At 42.2% G+C, this 25,038-nt stretch overlaps 1 protein-coding gene across 1 annotated transcript; it reads right to left on the bottom strand.

Moving 5' to 3' along the window:
• Positions 1–4,433: 4,433 nt before the first annotated feature.
• RBMX2 (RNA binding motif protein X-linked 2) lies at positions 4,434–19,390 on the bottom strand. The gene is made up of 6 exons (XM_056107757.1): positions 19,297–19,390; positions 18,953–19,068; positions 17,364–17,415; positions 7,710–7,839; positions 6,047–6,224; positions 4,434–5,188 (listed from the first exon to the last, which is right to left on the bottom strand). The coding sequence occupies exons 1-6, from the start codon at positions 19,299–19,301 to the stop codon at positions 4,674–4,676; spliced, it is 996 nt and encodes a 331-aa protein (XP_055963732.1). The 5' UTR covers positions 19,302–19,390; the 3' UTR covers positions 4,434–4,673.
• Between the last annotated feature and the right edge of the window lie 5,648 nt (positions 19,391–25,038).

Below are 25,038 nucleotides of genomic sequence, written 5' to 3'. Positions count from 1 at the left end.
CTAAAACTGCAAGTGAGGGCAGGACTGCAACCAATCAGAGTCAAAATCTGAGCTGCTGGTCTTTTAAAGTTACCTGAGTCCCCATGTACTTCTCCAAATGTGGCAGAAAGGAAATCTGATGTGCAATGAAGGATGGTGCAAAAGTAACTTTAGAGCACCCACGAACCTGTTATTTCCATCTTCAAAGTGTACAACAAATCTACAATAAATAAAATCATGTAGGACTAAAATAAGGAACAAATTCTAAGATCAATTCAAAAGAATTGAAAATTCAGAGAGCTAAAAGAAAAAAAATGAACAGAGACCACAAATGTCCCCAAAACAATAGAAATGAGATCTGCCCTCCGGAGGAAACCTGACAGAGGGATTGGAATGGAATTGGGAAGGGGAAAAAATCCAATAGTTGTGGAGGGAAGTGCTGACTTTCAAAGACAGCAGAATTTTTTTGCTGAGTACTAGTAAGAAAGGCTTTGGTTACAAAACTTCATGCTTTCACAGAATAATCCCAGGGTGATACTTCCTTCACCATAACAGCACCAGCAGTTTAGTACTCATCAATAGGAGATGCTGACCCATAGGGTCCCCCAAGCAGCACCAGGAGTAATTCCTGAGACAGATCCACGTGCAAAATCTCCATACCATGGAGTGTGACCCCAAAACGAAGAAAAAAGCGAACAGGCCATGTCATGTGGAACAATTCAGCCAACAAACCACCCCGGCTTTTGCAGAACACCTGCAGAGCTCCATGATCGATCGCAAGGACTTGATCATCAAGAGGGTGAAGCCAGGCTGCAGCAAGGTGGCATCATCGTGCTGGACGTGGAGAAGAAGATTGGTGCCTTGTTCAGATCCTGGGCAAGCCCCTCGGGCCCCAGCTGCAGGACAAGGCCCACCTGCTGAATCTCTGGCTCTTGTACACCGCCGACCTGATCTTGTACTCTACCGACCTGAACCCAGACCCTGAGCCCAAGGCCCCCGCACCCGCCCCCTCCCCCACTACAAACGCCTCCTGAGTTGCTCTAGCCCCACCGTCCCCAAAGTTTGGATGCTTCAGAAAAAGCAGCTCTGATGGGACCAAAGCGAGCGTATGCATATGCAGGTTCTAGAAACTTCCTACAGTAAATATCTTTTTTCTCTTTTTTTTAATAATCCTAGCCTAGTCTCCTCCAGAACATGTCTTAAAGACACCAGGTGTATATACATATTTTATTGAGTTATTTTTTATTTTGCATGCGGCAGGCCCAAAACTATACGCACTGCTTACCATTGCCATCCAGATGTGAAAAAAAAAATTTTAAAAAAGCCATCAACATCACTTCAAAAGCATCCAAGCTGCTTCAGAAAGACCGGAAACACTGAGTCTCCCTCATGGGGAGCAGGCCGCCCCCCGCCCCCTACAACTGTCTATTGATGATGAACTCTCACTCGGTAGCCATACTCCTGCATTCTCCTGTCATGAATTCAGGATAGGGGTGAGGCCCTAGTTGGGCACATTAGAAACCTATGGATATTCAAAGGCTACAATTAAGCATTTTTTTAAAAAGGAAAAAAATAGGATATACTGAATAATAAGAATTTCATCTAGAAGCACACCAATCCTGCCATGTTTTCCATGGCAAAAGCAGGACCCAATATGAAAGACTCCCAGATCTTCCCCTGCAAAATCAAAATGACTGGTTGGATGGCAAGCACAAAGATTTTGGCAGGGTGGAATAGGATATGAATATTGCAGAAGCCAAGAATGGCACAATCACCCAAAATATAATGATTTCAGACTGTGGACAATTCTATGGCTTATAAGTTTTGCAATTGCTCATTATTAAATAATGAAAATAAATAAAACAATGTATGAGCTGTTCAAAATATTACTGAAGGGGCTAGATTGAGAATACAGAGCATAGGAAGTTTGCCTTGCACGTGGCTGACTCAAGTTCGGTCCTGGCACTATAGCTGCTGCCCAGAGTCTTTCTATGACAAAACTGGTTTGTGTCTTGCTTTTGTTTCCATACCTCACTCAACGCTGGCAAGGAGCTGCTATTCTGGAAAACTCAATCTCTTAGGAATACACACATCAGGGTTTTGTTCTTTACCTTTTTGAGTCAAAAAAATTTAAAACAGTAGAGCTAGACTGCTAGTACAGCAGGTACGGCTGGATAAATTGTGGGGGGGGGGGAGACAAAACAGGTGAAGGTGACCAGGAATATTATTTCCTTATGAGAGGAAACTAGTAAGTGGAAGAAAAGTTTGTGTTCACCAAGGGGTGGCAGACTTCCCCCGATAATCCTGACCATCCTACCGAAAGAATTTAATAGATTGTGTGACATACTCACAGAAATTTCAATCATGTTCATTAGAGCCTACTAATAAACTTGCCATGCACACAGCTTAGCCAGGTTCGATCCCTGAGATTAGAATCAAGAATAAGACCTGAGCACTGGTGGTGTACCCATCCCTATTAATCCCCCGCCCCCAAAATTAAAATGAACCAAAAAGAGATTATTTCTCCCCATAGAGGAACAATGTGGGGTAAGCAGAATGAGGAGCAGAGCTCAAGTGATACATTTTCCCTATTAGAGGACACAACGGAAGAACACCCTGATGTTCAAGGGGTGGCACAATTCTTCTAGTCAGTCCAAAGCATTCAACAGATTTCCTGCAGAGCCAATCAAAATTCCAATGACGCTATCCACCAGAACTTGCAGCTTCCAGGGTCGTCATGGGCCAAAGTCGCTCCACATCATGGGCTGCTTCACTCAAATTCATTGTGACGTGTAGTAGGATCTTGGAACCAAACACAGGTTGTAAAGCAGCAGAAGAGCACAGACAGAACATACAGGAAGGAAAGATTCTAACTTGGCATGACCATGAAATTATGCAGACTTCTATCCAAAACATAAACATAAGACTCTTAAGATACAGGAGCCAGCCATGCCAGTTTTCCCAATCTTCCTCAACTCTACTTCAAAAGCTCACAGAATTTCTAAGAGATACCTATGAAAACACCTTTGGGATGGTGCTCTTTGAGGAGGTGACTGTGAACTTCACGTGAGAAGCATGGCAGTTCCTGGCTAATGAGCAGAGGACCCTGTTCAGTGACATGATACTGGAAAACTACAGGACCTGGAATCATTGGGACATTCTGTCATCACACCTGAAGCAATCAATAAGTTGAAGCAAAGAGTAGAGCCATGAAAAAATAAAAATAAAACAAGGAGTAGAGCCATGGATGATAGATAACTCAAAACAGAAAAAAAAAAACAGAGCCTCTCAGGAGAGAAACACTATAAATAAAAATAATGTAGAAAAACTTTCTCAAGGAAGCCAGCCCTAATTCAACAAGAAAGAATTCACACAGGAGACAAACCCATAGAGCATGAAATATAGGCAACCCCTGAGCTTCACCAGGTCTGACCAAAAAAACCCCAATTATTTGAAATTTTAAAAAATAAAACTCCCAAAGCTTCACTAAAAAAATTAAAAAGAAAAGAAAATAACAAACTTGCTAGACTGAAGGAATACAATGGTGACTCTCAGAGAGAAGGAGTAGGTAGTGGAAGGAACCAGCTCGGTCTTTTTGGTGGTGGGATAGCACCCAAAGCTTGGTGATGGATGTTGTGACAGTTATACACATATAAAGGTATGAAGCTAACAGCAGAACCTTCACAATATTTCAAACCAATTTTAAGCCAAATTTGAAAAACTACATTTTTGTACGAGGTGAATTTTGTTGTGTGAATTTCTCAATAAAAATAAATTGCAAGGAACAGATGTGGAAATGTATCAACCAACAAAATGGTTCAGGAAAAGACACATCTCAATATACACAGAACAGACTAACAGCTTCATTACGGTATCTATATCACGCTATTTAAACTGAATTAAGTCACACATCTCTATGGTTTAACTGCCAAATGGAAAGTCATCGAACACAGATAAAAATTCAAGAACTAATATTTTCCCATTTTTTAAATATTTCTAATCCTTCTTGGGGGGGTATAGGTTTTTGGATCTATATCTGAACCCATTTAGCACATGTAATCTGATTAATGGCAAATATATTCCCAAGGACAACAAACTGTGCTTAAAAATTAAGAACATTCGGCAATGGAAAGATAAAAAAGCAAGTCAGGCGTGTGAATTGCACATAGCTAACATGTGTTCAATCCCCATGGCATCCAATATGGTCTCCCAAGCACTGCCAAGAGTAATATCTGAGTGCAGAGCCAGGAGTAATCACTAAGCATTGCCAGGTGTTACCTGCCTCCCCCACCCAAAAAAGTAAGGACATCAGACTTTAGAAAGTACATCTCTCTCAAGGATTAATCCAAAAGAAACTAAAATAATTAAGCTTCAGAAGATTTTACATATCAAAAGAGAGAAATAATTGGTTTTTTTAAAAAAACTGCTTCTTATAACAGTTCAAATGTGGGGCCAGAAAGACAGTTTGTTGAACAGGGTGTTTCTCTTCCAGGCAGCTGTCCTAAATTCAGTCCCCAGAACCTCATATGGTCCTGAGCCCTGCCAGGATTGACCCCTGAGCACAGAGCTAGGAGTAATTCATGAGTACCTCCTGGTGGGAACCAACATACATACACACACATACACAAACACACACACACAAGAAGATACCATTTCATGTCCAATTCTACCAAGCAACTCAACCGGCTACAGTCTCAGTGATGCCTGTAGTCTCTGGAAGTGGGGGATCCCCAATCCCGGGAGTGCCAGGATCTTTGATACCTGTGGGATTTATCACTGCTCCTGCTCCTGCTCCTACTTCTACTCCTACTCCTACTCCTTCGACCATGCCATTCAGAACGCTCCTTGTGCCTTCCAAAGTGGGTATCTGACCTTTGATCTTTGTCCCTATCCCTGTTCTTTTCTTCCCTTTCCTCCCTCCTACTTAAGGACCTGTGTTCCTGTTTGGGCTTCTCCTTCTTTGGCTCCCTGTCTCGGGCCTCTGTTCCAGAGTGGTAGGCTGTCCTGACTTCAGGGGAGCTGTGGTACTGCTTCAGCCCCTCCCTGGATTCTGACTTCTGAACCTTTTCAGAGTTCTTGCTGTTGAACTTTTTACAGTCGGGGGAATTGTTTTCCTTTAGCATCTTGCTTCTGGGTGGCGAAGAGCAGACTGGTGTTTCTGGCTGTACATCCCGCTTTTCTTTCTTCATTTTCTTTTTTTCCTTTTTGTCTGGAGATAAAAAAAAATGGATGGGAGCAACAAATAGGAAATGAAAAAATAAATAACTCTCCCCCAAAGTTCTTATTTTCTAAATACACTACATCAAATGCAGAAGTAGGAGTAAGCCAAAGCACCATCAGGTGTGACCCCCACCCCCCAAAAAATAATTTGAATTTGGCGTGGTGGTGCTTGGACGACCACATGGTATGCAAGAGATCAAACCCGGGTTGGCTGTGTATAAATTAAACACCCTACCCACTCTCAGTACTATTATCATCCAGTCTAATAATATGAATTTTAGTACTATATTAATATTCATGGCAAGACAGCAAAAACAGCAAAATTTATAAGATGAAGAGTAAAAATATCCCAACTGTCAATCTCCAATTTAAAAAAGATGAGATTTGAAAATGTCTTAGAATATTTTCTAGAAAGTGTGTATGCCCATCAGTATACTCTTTAAATTTACTTTTCTCTATGGGGAGTCAGATGAAATAAAATGAGTATCGGGATGGAGTAATAACGCAGCAGTTAGGGCGTTTGCCTTGCACACTGCCGGACTGGGTTTGATTCCCAGCATCCCATATGGTCCCCTGAGCACCACCAGGTTTAATTCCTGAGTGCAGAGCTAGGAGTTACCCCTGTGTATTGCCGGGTATGACCCAAAAAGAAAAAAAAATGAGTATCTATATTTGTATCTTGACATAAACTTAAGTTTACTAAGTCATTATTTCTTAAGAGTTTTGGTTATATGAATATTTTCTTTCTATTAGAAAATAAACTTACCTTTCTATGGTTAAATATACAGTTTTATTCATCAAAAAAAATTAAGACCACCTGGAATCTTTTTTGGTCATAACACTTTACCTTTTTTGTGTATTTTTGTGGGTTTGTCATCTTCAGAGTCCTCAGCTGAACTGTTTGAAGGCGTGTGAGCCCCACAGCCCTTCTCATGAAGTAACCTGGTCACATCATCCAATTCATCTGAGTCCTTAGGAGCCCGATAGTTAGACACATGATCCACTCGAATAGTTCGTCCTTTGATCTAAGACAGAAAGTCAATGCATCAGCAAAGACAGCTCTCCTTCCAAACTAAGTGACCCACACCAACTTCTTGCTAATTCTATCTCTGGGGAAATCACCAACACTGTTTCCCAACTGGTCTGTTTGAGCACTGTTTCCCAGCTAGCAATTTTCTCTGCTCTCAGGGCAACCACAAGCAGACTGAGGGCTACTTAGCCCCTGAGGCAAGTGCACTAGCATCATCGGTCAGTTTACCCCTGTGTGCCATACAAATATTTTTGTGCTCTATTGATGTCATGATACAAAAACATTCTGGGAATCTTTGTGACTATCTCACACAGATACTTTTGTTGTGAAACACAAACTCTGGGCAAACAACAAAATATTAATCACTCAGGGCTGGAGCAATAGTACAGCGGGTAGGGCGTTTTTCTTGCATGCAGCCAACCCGGGTTTGATTCCCAGCATCCCATATAGTCCCCTGAACACCGCCAGGGGTAATTCATGAGCGCAGAGCCAGGAGTAACCCCTGTGCATTGCCGGATGTGACCCAAAAAGCAAACAACAAACAAACAAACAAACAAAAATATTAATCACTCACATCAAACAAAAACATTTCATTTTTCAAGCATAGACTTAAAAACTCCTTTTTGATGGTGGGGGGTGTTGAACCACTACTGAATGTGCCTAGAAGATCATATAGGGTGTTCAGATCATAACCTTGGTCAGCCACAGATAAGGTATGAGCCCTACCTACTGTAGGATCACTTCAGTCCCCGAAACATGCTTAATTCTATAGTCATTAGGCACTCAACATTCCCAAAGTTTTGCTTTTATTTTTCCAATACAAGGTCTGATTTCAGTCTTACTTTTAAGTCTAATCTACCTCTTATCACCTATCCTATTTCCCATTTAAAAACATTTTTGTGGGGCTGGAGAGATAGCATGGTGGGTATAGCGTTTGCCTTGCACGCGGCTGACCCAGGTTTGATTCCCAGCATCCCATATGGTCCCCCAGGAAGGCCAGGCGTAATTCCTGAGTACAGAGCCAGGAGTAACACCTGAGCATCGTTGTGTATGACCCAAAGATGGAAAAAATATTTTCAAAACCATCCCTTCTTTGACTGACTTTGAATGTAGGATCCATAAAATGAAAACCTATAACCCTTTCCATGCTGTCCTCGTAACTACTTATTACTGGTGCAATCAGTGACAAATTCTCTAAGAGTCACTCTCCTGGGCTGGAGAAATACAGTGGCGAGAAGGGAAAGGAAAGAAACAAAGGTCTCCCTGGGTGGGTGGGGGAATAGCTAATACTGAGGAAGGAAAGAGTCCTGACTGGGGCAGAGGCCCATGTAATTGCTTCCTAGAACAATTTCCCCACACCCCTGAAACTTTTTATGTCTCATCCTGGTGGCCCGTGAGCCTGTCCGAATCAGGGGAAAAATAAAACCAAACCACTGTATCAGAAACATTCAGCCAAATCCTGCTTCATACTTATACTCACCTTGATGCCATTAAAATTGTCAACAGCCAGAATTGTGCTCCGCTGGTCTTCATAGCAAAGGAAACAGAATCCCTTGGATTTTCCAGTCTTCTTATCACGTACCAGATTTATGTTAACAATCTCACCATATCTATTTACAAAAAGAAAGCCCACACTATTTGAAGTAAAATGTTCAGAATGTATGACAAACAAAACTTAAATATTGACTATAAAAGACAAACCTAGAAACAGATGACAAATGAAGGTTAACTATAAAAAGTTATAGGAAGGATTTGACCCAGCAGTACCACTGCTGGGAATACATCCCAGAGAGGCAAAAAGGTATAGTCGAAGTGACATCTGCACTTGTTTGTTCAATGCAGCACTCTTTACAATAGCTAGAATCTGTAAAAAACATTAGTGCCCAAGAACAGATGATTGGTTAAAGAAACTTTGGTACATCTACACAATGGAGTACTATGTAGCTATTACAAGAATAAAGTGATAAAATTTACATACAAGTGGTACTACATGGAAAGTATCAAGCTAAGCGAAATGAATCAGAAAGAGAGGGGCAGACATAGAAAGACTGCATTCATCTGGGGAACATAAAGTAACAAAATAGGAGACTAACACCCAAGAATAGCCCAGATAAGTACCAGGAAGTTTACTCCATGGCTTGGAGGCCAGCCGCACACTCTAGGGTTAAAGGCAGCTCAGAGAAGGGAGCACCAAATAAAGGGTGTTGGGAAGATACGCCCAGGATGGGAGACATATGCTTAAAGTATAGACCAAACATGATTGCCACTCAATTCCTCTTTTGCAAACCACAGCACCCAAAAGGAGAGAACAAAAGGGAATGCCCTGCCACAGAGAGAGGGGGTATGGGGGGATGTGGGGTGGGAGGGATACTGGGATCAGTGGTGGTGGAGAATGGGCAGTGGTGGAGGAATGGGTACTTGATCACTGTATAACTTAAACACAAGCACAAAATCTGTAAGTCTACAACTGTACCTCATGGTGTTTCTCTAAGAAAAATTAAAAAATAAATAAAAATAAAAAGTTATAGGGAGGGAGCTAAAGCAGGACAGTGGATAGAGCTCTTGCCTTGCATGCAGTCAACCGGGTTCAATCCCTAGCACCCCATATGGTTCCTTGAGCCCCACCAGGAGTGATCCCTGAGCACCACTGCTGTGGCACCCCTAAACAAGACAAAAAAGTTATTCAAGGATATAATAGGAAATGTCCCATTTAAAAAGTGAGTGAAGAGAATAAAAGTGCCAGCCATAGAGGCAGACTGGGGAGTGGGGGGCTGGAGAGTGATGGGAGGGGAAACTGAGGATACTGGTGCTGAGAAATGTACACTGGTGGAGAGATGGGTGTTGGAACACTGACTGAAGCTTAATCTTGAACAGCTTTGTAAGGGTCTATTTCACAGTGATTCAATTCAAAAGAAAGTTAAAAGGTTTAAACATAGTGATAATAATTAAGATTCAAAATTCATGTCTCCCACCTAAATTAACGTACCCATCACTCCCAGGAGACATCCCAGAGCACAGAGCCAGGAGTAATTTCTGAGTAGAGCTTGGTGTCACTGGGACAACAGTATAGCTAGTAAGGTGCTTGACTTGCACACGGTCGACTCAGATTCAATCCCCGGCATCTCATACACTCTCCCAAGCACCACCAAGAATGATCCTTGAGGCCAAATCCATGAGTATTGCCAGGTGAGGCACAAAAACAAAAAACTAATATTTTTAATAGAGTCAGAAAAAGAAAATAGCAAACAGAAAACTCAGTGGTGAGTTCATTATATGCTTTGCAGGTAGGACACCTAGGCTCAATCCCTGTACAAAATGGTCCCCCAGGTACCACCAGAAGTAATCCCCCAGCACCAAGCTGGGAAAAGTTCCCAAACACCACTGGACAGGACCAAATAACAAAAAGAACAAATAAATATTGATGACTATATTATAAACATAATCACAGACACAGATTTCTGCCAAAATCTAGTACCTTTGTACCTTTAACAGAAAGTACTAAAAACAGCTCAAGTGATGTCAAGAACTATTTACCTATTTAATTGCTGAAGCAATAGCACAGTGGGTAGGGAGGGCATTTGCCTTGCATACAGCCACCCCGGCTTTGATTCCTCTATTCCTCTTGGAAAGCGCAGCAAGCTACCAAGAGTATCCAACCCACACGGCAGAGCCTGGCAAGCTCCTTGTGGCGTATTTGATATGCCAAAAACAGTAACAACAAGTCCCACAATGGAGACATTACTGGTGCCCGCTGGAGCAAATCGATGAACAACGGGAGGACAGTGTTACAGTGTAGTGTTATCTGCTAATGCAATTAAGGAGAAAACATAAATCAAAAATAAAAGGTGAAATGATATTTGTTTAAAGATTAGATGTGATTGTAGTATAGAAAACCTAAAATACTCTTAATTAAGAGCCCAAAATTTACTTAAAATCACAATGCCTAATTTTAAATAGGATATAGTTACAAATATACCACTTTCTTGAATTCAAACTGTAATCGCTTAGGAGGAGGAGGAGGAGGAGGAACCCCATTTACAGCTAGCAAGAAAAATAAAATTAAAAATAAACTTCAGGGGCCAGAGCAACAGTACAGTAGGGAAGGTACTTGCCTTGCAAGTGTCAGACCCGAATTCGATCCAAGGTATCCCAAATGGTCCCCTAAGTACCGCCAGGAAAAACCTCCAGGAGTACAGAGCCAGGAGTAAGCCCTGAGCATTGCCATGTATGGTCCAAAAACAAAAATAAATAGATACATAAACTTGAGGGACCGGAGAAAGAGTACAGTGGGTAGGGCACATACATGCCTTACATATATCCCACCTGGATTCTATTCCCAGTATAAGGTCCCTCAAGCACTGACAGGTCTAATTCCTGAATGCAGAGCCAGGAACAAACCCGAAGCACGCAGAGTATGGCAAAAAAATAAGTAAATCAATAAAAAATTATGAAAATGGACTTGAACAGGGATGGAGAGACAGTACACGGGTCAAAGCGCTTGCCTTAAATGTGGCAGACCTGGCTTAATCCTTGGTATGACATATGGGCCCTGAGCCCTGACATAAGGGGTCACTGACAACAGAGCCTGGAATAAGCCATGAGCACCATCAGGTTGACCCCAAAAGAAAAATGAAGTATAAATTATATTTTAAGTAAAACTTTTTATAACTCCTCAAAGAAACATAGATTAAAATAAATATAAAAATATCCCTTGTTGGGCTTAATGGCTCTAGGGTGAAATACAAAAATCTTCACACATTTACCTCTAAGAAAACATTTTGGATCATTTTTAATGCGTTATTCATAATAAGCAATACAAAATAAATTATCTAGTACTTGCTTTGAGGGCAGGCTTAACTGGTGGTCAGAAAATCCGAAATAATGGGGGTGAAAAGGTGTAATAGTGGTGGAATTGGTGCTCGACTAATGAATGTAATAAATTCTTGTGAACAATTTTATAAAAATAATATTGAGGAAAAATATACTTTGTTGTTGGTTAGGATAACCCAACATAATAAAAACACTAAAAATCCTTCTCAAAATTAATACATAAATTTCATTCAATTCCAGTTTTAAAATGCACACCTTTTTTCCCCTGGAGCAGAGTAAATTGTTTCCAACATTCTTGCGGGAAAATGAACATAAGAATAACTAGGGATGGGGCTGGAGTGATAGCACAGAGGATAGGGCATTAGCCTTGCATGTGGCCAACCCGGATTCAATTCCCAGCATTCCACATGGTTCCCTGAGCACCGCCAGGTGTAATTCCTGAGTGCAAAGCCAGAAGTAACCCCTGTGCATTGCCGGGTGTAACCCAAAAAGGAAGAAAAAAGAACTAGGAAAACTTTGAACAGCTTATATGATTAACTAGTTGGTACGTGCTCCTGAAGAGACAAACCAATAAATGAAAGAAAAAAACCAAGAAAGTTAAGGATATATGAATTAGTATACAAATATGTAAGGTTAATGTTTCAATTTGTGAGGGTAAATTAATAAACAGTGCTACAAAAAGTAGCCATTTGAAAAGACAAACTGAATCTGTATCTTACAAATATCCATAAAAATAAATCTAAATCGATCAGGGATTTCAATTTATTGCACTAAAATCATACACATAAAAAAAACCCAGATCGGTGGGTTAAGTAGAAACACTTATAATTGATTCCAAATGCAGAAACATGAAAGAATGATACACTTTACCATGTAAAATAATCAAACGGAGGCGGGGGAGGGGGTGGGGTTGGTTCTGAGTCCACCAGAAATGATTTCAGACTACTGAGTTAGAAATATCAACTCCTGAGCACCACTGGCTGTGGCCAAAAAAACAAAAGCAAAACCAGAAAACAAAAACCACATATGGTCCCCAGAGCATACCAGGAGTAATCGCGGAGTACAGAGCCAGGAGTAAACCCTAAGCACAGCTGGGAGTACCCAGCCTCAAAGGAAAACAGAGAAATAAAATCAAAGGCAAGACTACAAAAGGTACAACATGAAGGAAATTTGAGGGTAATGGAACTGATCTTCAGTCTAATTCAGGTGATGATTACAAAATTCTATGCACTAAAACTTATAGGAGGGGCTGCAGCAATAGCACAGCGGGTAGGACGTTTGCCTTGCATGCAACTGACCTAGCTTTGATTCCCAGCATCACATATGGTCCCCCGAGCACCGCCAGGAGTAATTCCTGAGTGCATGAACCAGGAGCAACTCCGGTGCATCGCCGGGTGTGACCCAAGAAGCAAAAAAAAAAAAAAAACCAAAAAAAAACCCCAAAACTTATAGGTGCGAGGAAGGTGGTTCGGCATTACAGCACATGTGAGGAGACCCTGTAATCAATACTTAACAAAAACTTTTTGTAAAAAAATGAACACCCTAAAAATGTGTTTTATCCTATAATAAATACCCACTGGTGCTCGGGGGTTACTCCTAGGATTCTTCTATGTTCAGGGCTCATTCTAGGCACTCAGGGGACCATCTGTGGTGCTGGGGATTAAAACAGGGTCAGCCACATGCAAGACAAGCACCTTAACCCTGAAGCTTTCTGGAAAAATAAAAAAGACTAAGAGATTTTTATAAATTACATGACAGATGATCAGGGCTGGAGCGATAGCACAGTGGGTAGGGCGTTCGCCTTACACGCAGCCAACATGGCCGACCCGAGTTCGATTCCTCCGCCCCTCTCGGAGAGCCCGGCAAGCTACCGAGAGTATTCGATATGCCAGACACAGTAACAACAAAGTCTCCAATGGAGACGTTACTGGGCCCGCTCGAGCAAATCGACGATCAACGGGAGGGCCTTTACCTTTACCTTTATGACAGATCAAGGAGGACAAAGCAATTTTCTCAATATGAGGTACAGTTGTAGACTTACAATTTTTTGTGCTTCGGTTTCAGTTACACAATGATCAAGTACCCATTCCTCCACCAGTGCCCATTCTCCAAAACCACTGATCCCAGTATCCCTCCCACCCCCAGCCCCCCATCCCACCCTACCTCTGTGGCAGGGCATTCCCTTTTGTTATCTCTCTCCTTTTGAGTGCTGTGGTTTGCAAAAAGAGACATTGAGTAGCAATCATGTTCGGTCTATAGTAAAAAAGACTAATATTTTTATAATTTGCATGACAGATCAAGGACCACAAAGCAATTTTTCTCCTACAAATAAAGAGATTATCAGCAAGCTGGGGAGATGGCTCAAAGGGCTGGTACACCCACATTGCATGCTGGAGATCCAGGTTTGATCACCAGCACCACATGGTCCCCTGAGCACCAGTCAAAACGACCCCGAGCAATGGACTGGGAATAGCCCCTAAGCACCACTGGGTATGGCCCAGAAACAAAAAAGGGCTTTTTGAGATTGGGTGAAAATGAATAAAACAGAAAGGTTCGATAATAGTTCTGTATCAGATTTGATTTCCTGATGGCAGTATTCTTTTGGAAAAACAAACTGAAGGATATTGGTACTGGGCTGGAGGGCAGCACAAAGGCACTTGCCTTGTGACTGGGGTTCAATCCCCAGCATCCAATGTGCTACCCCAAGCACTACCATGAGTAATTCCTGAGTGCACAGCCAGGAGTAATCCCTGAGCATCGCCAGGTATGGTCCAAACACACAAATCATGTCTTTCAACAGACGCTCTGATAATTCAGTAAAACCAGAAACCGTGAAAAAGGTGAAAATAGTAAAAAACAATTAGGTACAATGCTAAATTTCAGGGACTTGGCTAAGGGGATACCAGTTGCATTCCTTATATTTTATAATTTTTCTGTATTAGGTTTGAAATAAAAGCATAAAATACATGAACATGAAATATAAGCAGTATTTCAAGATAAAAATCAAAGAAAGAGTAGAGGAACCAGTTAAAAAGGCCTCTCTAGACCTTAAATTAAAACTTCTCAACATGGAAGAATAATGGCACAGTCCTAGCACACATCAAATTGGAGAAGGACACCCAGGAAACTTCAGTGGCAACTTTTGGCTGTGTTCAAGAAATCATATAAAGGGCCCAAATTTGAACCAGTATTGTAGCTAAAAAATGGTATGCAAGGCAAGGACCTTAATCTATGTATTCTGTCCAGCCTAATATATCACATTTTAAAAATCAATAAATACATGATGAAACCGGCAAAGCCGGGCAAGCTACCCGTGACATATTTGATATGCGAAACACAGTAACAAATGTCACAATGGAGACGTTCCTGGGCCGACTCAGACAAATTGATGGACAACGGGAAGACAGTGACAGTGACAGTGACATGATAAAATGATATAACAAAACTAATATCCATAATCTATCAAGGAGGCTTGTAAAATCACTAAGAAAATGAGGAACACACCACTAGAAAAAAATAGGCAAAATACAAAACATACTAAAAGGAATAATGACCTGTTGATCTATGAGGGCTGGAGCGATAGCACAGCAGTAGGGCGTTTGCCTTGCATGCAGCCAACATGGCCAACCCGAGTTGGGATTCCTCCGCCCCTCTCGGAGAGCCCGGCAAACTACCCAGAGTATCTTGCCCACACGGCAGAGCCTGGCAAGCTCCCCATGACGTATTCGACATGCCAGACACAGTAACAACAAAGGCTCCAATGGAGACGTTACTGGGCCCGCTCGAGCAAATCGACGAACAACGGGAGGGCCTTTACCTTTACCTTACCTTGATCTATGAAAAAGATGTTTAATGTCACTGATAGTGAACATAAAAGCAAAGTAAAAGAGTAAGCAAGTACATAGCAAAACTGAAAACATGAGATCTAGGGGCTGGAGCAATACCACAGCGGGCGGGGCATTTGCCTTGCATGCGCGTGACCCAAGTTCAATCTCCAGCATCCCAGATGGTCCCCGGGGCAATTCCTGAGTGCAAAGCCAGGAGTAACCCCTGAGCATTGCTGGGTGTGACCTCCCCCAAAAAAAAACATTATATCTAAGCTGTAACCACTGAAACTTTGTAATGTTCTTGCCAAGTTGACAGGTGGGGGATGGGGTGGGGGTTTCGGGGTTGTGGTGGGGAGGGAATATGAGAACACCAGTAGTAGGATTAGTTTTGAAATACATGTCTAAAACTCAACTGTAAATGACTTTGGAAACCACAAGTCTTTAATAAGATAAATTTAAGAAAGTCAATGGCAAATATTTTTTTTAAATAACAAATCTCTGCTGATTAGAATTCAGAAAAAAGGGACATTTCTATTCAGGCAAAATCACAATCTGACAATAATATAAATACATCTTAAAGTAACATTTAAAAGTTAGCAAAGAGGGACTGGAGAGAGAGGACAGCAGGCAGGGTGCTTGCCTTGCACAAAACCAACCCATCTTTGATCACCCCATATAGTCCCTTGAGCTCTTCAGAAATGATACTTAAACAGAGACTAGTGCAGCCTCAAAACTAAAAAAAATTTAATCAGTAAAGAGAAAATTGGCAACATTAATCCAATAATTGCACAAAGAAGAGCTGCATACTAAAATGTATATTATGGCTTAATTTACAAAAGCAAACTACTGAAAACATTGCCAACAATTAAAAGACAAGAAATCTACCAATGTGTTTTCCTGCTTCCCTACCCACTGTACTCTCTGGTCCTCCTTCCTATATTCTTCTCTACACCATTTTTTCACAAGTTGTAATTACTAAAGTAATTCTCTGATAATAAAAACAAAACTCTGTAGTGAATTTGCCAATATTTGCTTGTTGTCCTTAGCTTTCAGTCTCCAGATAAAACACTTTTCCGAAATTTCAAAGACAGTTCCATAACCCTCCACGTCCCTCACACTAACCCCGCATAGTCAACCACTCTGTTCGAACCCAATCCTAGACAAATGACCTAAATCAAAAATATTTTTCAAAGTCATTATTAATAATGGCAAAAGGTCTTCATGAAGAGCACTGTGGAATGAGAATTAGAATACACATACTAGTTGACCATCACTCAATAGAAACAAGACAAAAACATCTAGATCAATGGGTCTTGAACCACCAGTCCATGGACCAGTCTGAAGGCCAGTGATATTGAAGGATGCAGTCCTAGATAAGAGACTAGACCAGGAACAGATACCATGAAGAAATGGACATAATCATGGGATGTACCTACTGTGAATTTCCCCAACACCCAGAAGCTAGGAGGAAGACACCTCTATCGCTGCCAGAGCTCTCAGCCTGATTGGGGTGCCCAAAACCTATACCCATGGCTCACTTCTCATAAACATTGCCAAGTTTCTTTCCCATCGCCCACTAACCTCTATGGTACGCATCCCCTGAGCCAGAACCTACTGTCCCCTAAGCTGTCCAGCCACAGGAGATCTGGTCGGCTCAGTAACCTCACACTTATCTGTAAACAAAGAAAGCAAAGTACTACCTAAACCGTTTGCTTTTTCTCCTAAATCCTGTAAACTTTGCCCTAAGTGAAGAGTGTCACACAGGTGTGGGCCCAGGACTGTTATGCCTAGTTTGTAGGGGGTCAAAAAGTAACTCTGTAGGGTGACTGTAGCTCTCTGGGAGTCTTTTAATCTGCTCTACTGAAGGTCCTGGTTTAAAAGTCTAAATGAAAGATCAAGGAAACAGCCATAAAGAAAATACAAGGGGTACAGCCCTTCCCTTGAATGCAGCTGATGGGAGTTCAATCCTCAGCACCACACACAATGGGTGGTCCTCCAACCACTACCAAGAGTGATTTCTGGGGCTGCAGTGATACCACAGCAGGTAGGGCGTTGCACGCGGCCGATCTGTTTTAATTACCAGCATCCCATACGGTCCCCCAAGCTTCGCCAGGAGTAATTCCTGAATGTATGAGCCACGAGTAACCCTTGTGCATCGCTGGGTGTGACCCAAAAAGAGAAAACAAAGAGTGATTCCTAAGCAGAGTCAGGAGTAAACCCTGAAGGACTCCCCCAACGCAAAAAAGAGAACAAAAGCAACAGAAGCAGAGCAGAAGCCTCCAAGACAAGTTGCTGGATTTTACACACTGGGAGAGCCCTACATCTATGTCCTGGGTAGAACTAAAGCAAAAACTTGAATATAGCTCTCCCTGTGCAGAAATGCTAGTCAGCCTACAATTTGTTAGGAATCAAATTTTATCATTGTGGAAGAAAATGACACCGATAATCCAGAAAGGAGAAAATGAAAGCAGACTTACTGGGAGAAAACACAGATAACATCCCCTTCAGTCAGTTCATAAGGAAGTCCACCTAGAAGAGAAAAATCACATTTCAGTTCAAACACTGGCTAAGCATGCACCATGTACCAGATCTAGGTCTAGCCTTGAGGTTACCAAAAAAGAAGATCTGAACTCACAATCTGATAGAATACAATACATCAGTAGTATAGAAAATGTTTTTAAGTTAGAACATGGAAAGGTCAAGAAAACCAGTAATGTGGAGAATATTGTCTGTCATGGAGGCAGGGGGAGGGTGGGTGGGAAAGGGGGATATATCAAGGATATTGGTAGATGTTAATGTGCAGTGGTGAAGGAATGGGTGTTTGATCATTGTGTGATTGTAACTCAAACATGAAAGCTTGTAACTATCTCACGGTGATTCAATAAAATCAAAATACAACAACAACAACAAAAGAAAACCAGTAATGGACCCAACTAAATTTTCCTCAAACCCCCCAATTTTTTTTGTTTTTAAAATGTTTTGTTTCAATTATCTTGCCACATCCAACTATGCTCAAAGATCACTCCTAGAGGTATTCAGGGCTTCCGAAGTGGTAAGTGGTAAGCAACTAAGGAAAGCCAAGTTCAAGGCCTTACTCTAAGTACTATTGGTGTCCCTCAAAACCAAAACTTTGTAGACAAAGGAGGTAGTTTCCAACAACACAAATGTATCTTAAGATATATTATCAGCAGTTAAAGAGATAGTATAGCAGATGTTTGCCTTACATGTAGCCACCCCAACCTTGATCCCCAACACCCAGTATGATTCCCCCAAGCTCAGAGTGATCTCTGAATGTAGAGCCAGTAGAAACTCCTGAGCACAGCAAGTGTGGCCCCAAAACCAAAATATATGTAATATATGTGTGTATACATATGTATACGCATACATATATATGTTTGTGTTTATATACATATAAATAAAGTTGACCAGAGTCATACTACAGCAGGTAGAAGGGAAGTGGACATGAAGGGGAGGGGAAAAAAGGGGAGAAGGGGATGACAAAGGAAATGGGATGGGGGAAGAGTAAGAGGGAATGGGGGGTACAGAGGGAAAAAAATGAAAACCTGGAAAAAGAACAGAAATAAGGGTGCCGGAGAAATAGTACCGTGGGTACGGCGCTTGCCCTGCCCGTGGACAATGTCGAGTTCCCATCTCTGGCATACCATATATTCCCCAGACACCACCAATTGTGATCCCGGTGCATTGGGCCAGGAGAAACCCAGAAGCACCGCCTGGTGTGGCCCCCAAAATAAGAAGCAGAAATAAGTGCTGGCAGGGCTGGTGCAGTCGTGTAGCGGATAGGGCATTCGTCCCAGGTCCCTGAGGCTGACCCAGGTTCGATACCTGGCACCATCCCTGGACCATCCCATAGGTTCTGTGAGCACCGCCAGAAGGAACTGCTGAATGCAGAGCCCGGAGTGACGCCTGATCATCGCTGGGTGTCACTTAAACGAGGAGGGGGTAGGGGGGGCGGCGCGAGAGCCAGGGAGAAGACAGGCGGAAGGCTGAAACCCTCCCTGGAAAGCCAGGCGGCGGGGAACCCGAGGCGCACCGCGGCAGAACTCACCCAAGAAGATCCAGGCGCTGTCCTTGTACTCGGAGTGCCAGGACACCTTCTCCGCCACCCCCAGCTGTACCTCTCGCTCGTTGAGCTCGTTGATTAACTTCACTTTCGTCAACGGGCTGCGGAAGTTGCCACCGAGTAAAGAAACGGCCCGGCGACCGAGAGCGCTGAACTAGGACTCCCCTGGAATAGTCTCGGCGCCTTCTGGGCTTCACGACCCCCGCCCCATCTGACGCTTCGCCCCCCGCCCCGCGGCGACCCGCCCCTTCCCTCGGCTCCTCCCGCCCCGCATCCGAAGCCCCCAGCCCCGACCTCCCACACTCCACGGAGGACAGCCGGAGCCTTACTTCATCTTCCAACGGTTCCCGCTCCAAGATGCGGATGTAATGACTTCTGGCAAAAGCCGTTTACCGGTCACCCGGCTTCAGCGCGCAATCCCATTGGACTAGAGCTCCCCCGGAAGAGATCGTTCAAACCAGAAGAGATTATGTACGTCGGGACGTAACGCGAGGAACGCATGCGCATTAGTACCAGGACGTGTCTCACGCAGACTCTGACCGTGCCACACTTTTTTTTTCCTAGTCCCTCCCTTTCGCCTCTGAACCGGAAGTGCGAAACTGCGTCTGGTGCCTTCGACTGTATTCTGTAAGCCTGGAACGCTGATTACGTGCACCATTAGTATTTGCCAATTGAAAGCCGGGAAAAGATGCCTGATTCGACTCTTTTGATCCCAGCCTTTACTCCCGGTACAAAAAACCCTGTTTAGGTGACACTCAGCTACATATTGAGATGGGCTCATATCTAAAACATCCCTTGTCAGTGCTGGAGCGATAGCACAGCGGCTAGAGGGTTTGCTCTGCAGGCCGCCCCGGGTTCGATTCCCAGGATCACATATGGTCCCCCGAGTGCTGCCTGGAGTAATTTCTGAGTATATGAGTCTGGAGTGACTCCTGTGCATCGACGGGTGTGACTCAAAAAGCAAAAAATAAATAAAAAACAATAAAAAATGAAACATCCCTTGTCACTTGGACTTTTTATTGATGACTGGCTTTGATTCTATACTCTTAAAAAGGGGTTAAACTATATTCCCTGAAATTCTGAAATCTTGTAAATTAATTAATAGATTTTTTAAAGAAATGAAAGTCCTCAAACAAAAAATCCAGTATGGAACATTCAGAAATGTAAAAAAAGTTGTATAGCTGTATAGCAGCTTTTGAAAAAATCAATACTGGTCATTATAGTACAACCAAATTATGAAATGCTACAACCCATGAAAAATAACTATGCAAGCCTGAATGTATGTTTTGCGTGCCTCTTCCTGGAACCACTTACGGTCCTCTTGCATCAAACCCAGAATAGACCCAGAGTACTGACAGATGTGATCCCCCAAATAAAGCAATCTTCTAGGCTGAGGGTGCTAACTCAGTAGTAGACTGTTTGCCTGATAGGCGTGAGATTCCAAACCACAAGAGGAAAAAAAGTTTGCAAATACATTGCTTATAATGTGATCCTTAAAAAAAAAAAAGAAAGAAAGAAAACTTAACAGAGAAAACTGAAAGAAACTGACAGACAAAAACAGCACATTTGTAATTGGGAGATGCCCCGACTCCACCCCTCCACCCCCCTCCAGGGCTGATTAAAAGAAAAAAAGAACAGGAATTACAGCAGAAAAGGAAAATTTGAAAAGGAAAATTCTTTGTTGTCCCTCAAATCCATTTCATAGGCAACTTACTAATGTGACCCTCTATGCAGAATTAAATGCTCAGATTTATAGGAAAACTACTAATCATCTCTTTCCATGGTGTCTCTCACTCAAGTGAGGAACATAATTAAAATTTATAATTACATGTATTAATAGTAACTTCTATTAAGCTGATAATATGACAAGTAATGAGAGACTGCGGGCTAAGAAATTTACACATATTGGCCCTCAAACAACTGAGGTTCAAAGAAGTAGTTTGCAAGGTATTCTGCCTCAGCCTGTGAGGTCAGGTTGATTTCATCAGAATCTGCAGACAGGCATTTGAGCTTCAGTTCTCTGTGAATTAGATACATTTCACTCTAGAAATAACCAGGAACGAGTAGAAGAGATGGAAGCATATGTGATCTAAATCATATTGAAGATTTGAATTCAATTGGAATATATTTATGGCAATATCTCAAATCATAATGTCCTAAAAAATGAGGGTCGAGACTTGTGAAGGTCTAGCTCAGAGATGCAGAAATGAAGTCCTTCCGGAAGGTACCTCGAGGGGCTGGAGCGATACAGTGGGTAGGATGCTTGCACAAGGCCGACTGGGTTTGATGCCTGGCATCTCATATGGTCCCCCAAGCACTTCCAGGAGTAATTCCTGAGTGCAGAGCCAGTAGTAACTCCTGAGCATCACCGGGTGCGTCCAAAAAGCAAGCAAGCAACCAAGTAAATAAATAAAGGCACTTTGATAATGATGGTCATAAGGAAAACCATACCCTGAAGGGGCTCAGTGCCCTTCCAAGGAGCAAAACAGAGGCTGCCCACCAACTACAGTTTCTCTTAATTCATTCTATCTTTGCCTCTCACCCACCCCATCCCAGCTATTCATTAACTTTATAAAATTATCTTGGCCATGCAAACTAAACAGTGACAGATTGTGTATGGGTTTTATCTGCTCCTAGGAATCTTAGGTTGCTTAGTTGTAGGGTTAAAGTCACCACTGAAAAATTGTTAACTAGCATCCAGCACTATCTTATTGGTTTCTTTGAGTGACTAAGAAATAAGAGTTGGGGTTACAACCAGAGCCCTGGTCATAACGTTCAGAAGAAAAACGAAGCAAAAGTTAAGTGTCAATTAGGTTAAAGAGAACAAAAGAAAACTGCTATGAACCTGTTGTTGGGTTTAGCAGAAATACATTCTGAAGGCAGGAAAACTGAAAGGCACCTGGATTTGCCTGGGCCATTTCAATGGATGTCTGCAATTGATAGGAAAAGACAGATAAGAAAACACCTAGCTTTCTGAAAGTCCAAGTAGAAAAAGCATGGGAATTCAGAAGATAGCCTTATCTTAAAGGTCTGAAATGATAATTTGTATATGTCATCCACCGTAACCATCATTGATCTCCCCCAATAATATGGATTTAGTACCCATTCTATACAAAGTTCTCTCCTGTGGGCAATAAGGAAGCTGAATCCAATCCCAACATTTAAGGAAAGTCCAAACTACTTGTTCAGCAGAGTCATCTCTCCACTTCTCACCACCATACCACACCCCCAGACAGCTTTCCCACTTTCCATCAGTATTTTGACCCTTCTCCTGATAGGCCAGACTCACAAACATATATTACCTATTTGTCACTCAAAAATATTTAACCAATTATCAGCTCCTATTAATTATGCCATTGCATTATCTGTAAAATGAATTGCATCCGGTTACAGTCCTATTCCAAGTCATTATTGTATATGACTCCTAGTTCTTCTGGCACTCGCATCTGCAGCAGGCCCTATTCTTCAGCCTTGTCTCCCACTGCCCTCAACATGAAACCTCAATTCTGGCTAAGCTCCACTCCTATCCATTCCCTCTAGGGTGCCTTTCAGTATCCACCTAGACTCCTATGTTAAGAGAGTTCCATAAATCTATATCATTCTTCTCTCAGGTACTTTAGTCTTCCAAATTTCCATCACAGGAGAATACCCTTTCAGAAAGATTTTCCGTAAAAATGAACAAGTTGTGGAACACACCAGGCTGTGTTTAGAGGTTAATCTTGAGTGTACTCAGGGGTTACTCCTGGAGGGTTGTGGGAGACCAAATACGGTGCCAAGGGTTCAAATATAGGTCAGACAAGGACTCTTTTTCCAGCCCTGAATATATATTTTCTTTCCTCAACCAACCTTTGTCCCAAGCTGTGCAACTTAACCTGATGTTTACCTCTGCAGGGGTGGAGAGGACTCAGTGTACTGTCCCAATAAGTAACAGCCAGATCCTCAGCCTTAAGTATCAAGTGAAAATATAATTCTTCTCGGCATGAAACTCTAGCCAGTAAGAAGTGCAGCTAAACTGCAACCCAATCAAAGCAACCAGCATTGCTGAGAAAGCTTTGATTTTAGAGCCCTCTCCTGTATATAGGACTACAGAGGAGCAACTTTTCAGGATTTATTCTCCCCCCTCCTGCGCTGGAAAGTTCTTGCTCTCTACTGGGTTTTCTACTCATTTTGATGACAAACAATTTTGGCATCTAAGGTTGCCAATATCTTCTTTCCTGGTTTAGTAGGAACTCTCGTAGTATTTCAAGCGAATATCTCTAGAGAAGTAAACCCTAACAAGCAGCATTATGAGGAAACGTTTTTTATGTGTTTCCTTTATTAACCCCTTAGCACATTATTATTTTCCTATTGCTACTAAAACAAGTTATCATAAATTTATTGACTTAGAACAGCACAAATTTATTATTGTACAGGTTCCAAGCTCAGAATTCTGAAATCAGTATCGCTGGGATACAGTAAAACTGTGAAAAGACCAATGCCCAATGCAAAGAGCAACACTTCTTAGCAGCTTTAGCAAGACCGGAAAAGGCTTTACTGAAGTCCTGAGAATGGTGGGAGCAATGCTTAAATCTACCTCTTGTCCTTTTGTTTCAAGTAATCTTTATACAAGTAGAAAGAAGGCTTCACCATTTGTTTCTATTCCTTATAGTTTTCTGGACAAACAAGAGTGGGGGGATTGAGGTCATCTACCTTCCTGAATAACAGTGTAAAATGTTTTGGTCTATTCTCTCCAAATCATAATAATTTGTAGCAGCTCTTAAAATCCTCTAGCTGATTCAAAGATACAATGCAGAAAAACAAAGGATTGTCTGAGTGAGTTTCTGCATGTTTGTTCTCTACAAAACGATTGGAATATATTTAAGAAATCTGGAAAAGAGCTGCTTCAAGCCAAGAATGTGAAGGTTATTTTTGTCTAACCCAATTTATCAAGGTTGTGTAGCCAGGTCCCTTTAGAGCCATGTCAGATCAGTCTCTTTAGGTTTACAGTTTCAGTGTCTGTTGGTCTGGTTCCTCCTAAAGACTTTAGGGGAGAATTTGTCATCTTGCCTTTACTGGCTTCCAGAAACACTGTGCAGTGCTTGGCTGATAATTCCTTCCTTGCATCTCTTCAACCCCTTGCTTCCACTGACACATCCCTTCAAACAACCAAACAACTCACTCTAATCTCCTGTTTCTCTTATAATGATCACTGTAATAACAACATTGAACCAACCTGGAAAGTCCAGGCAACTCTTCCCATCACAAGAATCTTAATCACATCTGCCAAGTTCCTTTTGCCAACATAATGACAGGTTCCAGGGATTAGGACATGTTTACATTTGTTTTATTCTGGTTTTGGTTTGAGATCACACCTGACGGTACACAGGACTAACATGTCTCTGTGCTCAGGGATCACTTGCAGGAGTCTTGGAGATGGATGCCAGGGATAAAACCCAGTTAGCCGGAAGCAAGGTAAGTGTGCTTCCCACTGTATTATCTCTCCAGATCCTGGACATGCATATATTTAGGATAGTACCATTCACCTTATCATTGCCAAGCTTCTGCTATGTTGATAGCAAAAAATTCATTGGACATAGAGTGACAACTAGATTATTTTCAGGAGGGGTGAGGTTGGGCCATACCCGGCGGTGCTCAGCGCTTTCTACTGGCTCTGCACTCATGGTTCATTCCTGGCGGTGCTCAGGGGACCATCAGAAGTGCCATGGGTTAACCTGAGTTAGCCACTTGCAAGGCAAGCACCCTACACGCTGCAGTATCACCCCAGACCCAATAATTTAATTCTATACTAACCGTTGCCATTCCTTTCTAGTTGGTTGACCTTAGATAACTCCTTTCATCTCTTCAAGGATCAGTTTCTTTACATGTAATCTGTGAAAACAATAACACCTAGCTTAGATGGTGTGATTTGAACCTAGAAAATTCTTTGTAAGCACAGTAATCATCACAGTGCAGGCGTAAGGCTTTGAAAAGTGCATAGGCTTTTCTTCCACTACACACACTAAGCATGGTTAGCCCTTTGGCCTAAAAGAGGCTATATGCCTGAAGGCATGTTTGGGAGCCTAAGATGGGAA

The sequence above is a fragment of the Sorex fumeus genome, unplaced genomic scaffold (assembly GCF_029834395.1).
Source record: "Sorex fumeus unplaced genomic scaffold, SorFum_2.1 ptg000171l, whole genome shotgun sequence".
NCBI classification, from domain to species: domain Eukaryota; kingdom Metazoa; phylum Chordata; class Mammalia; order Eulipotyphla; family Soricidae; genus Sorex; species Sorex fumeus.
Note: the sequence above shows the minus strand (reverse complement) of the source record. Positions and strands in the feature narration are given on the sequence as shown.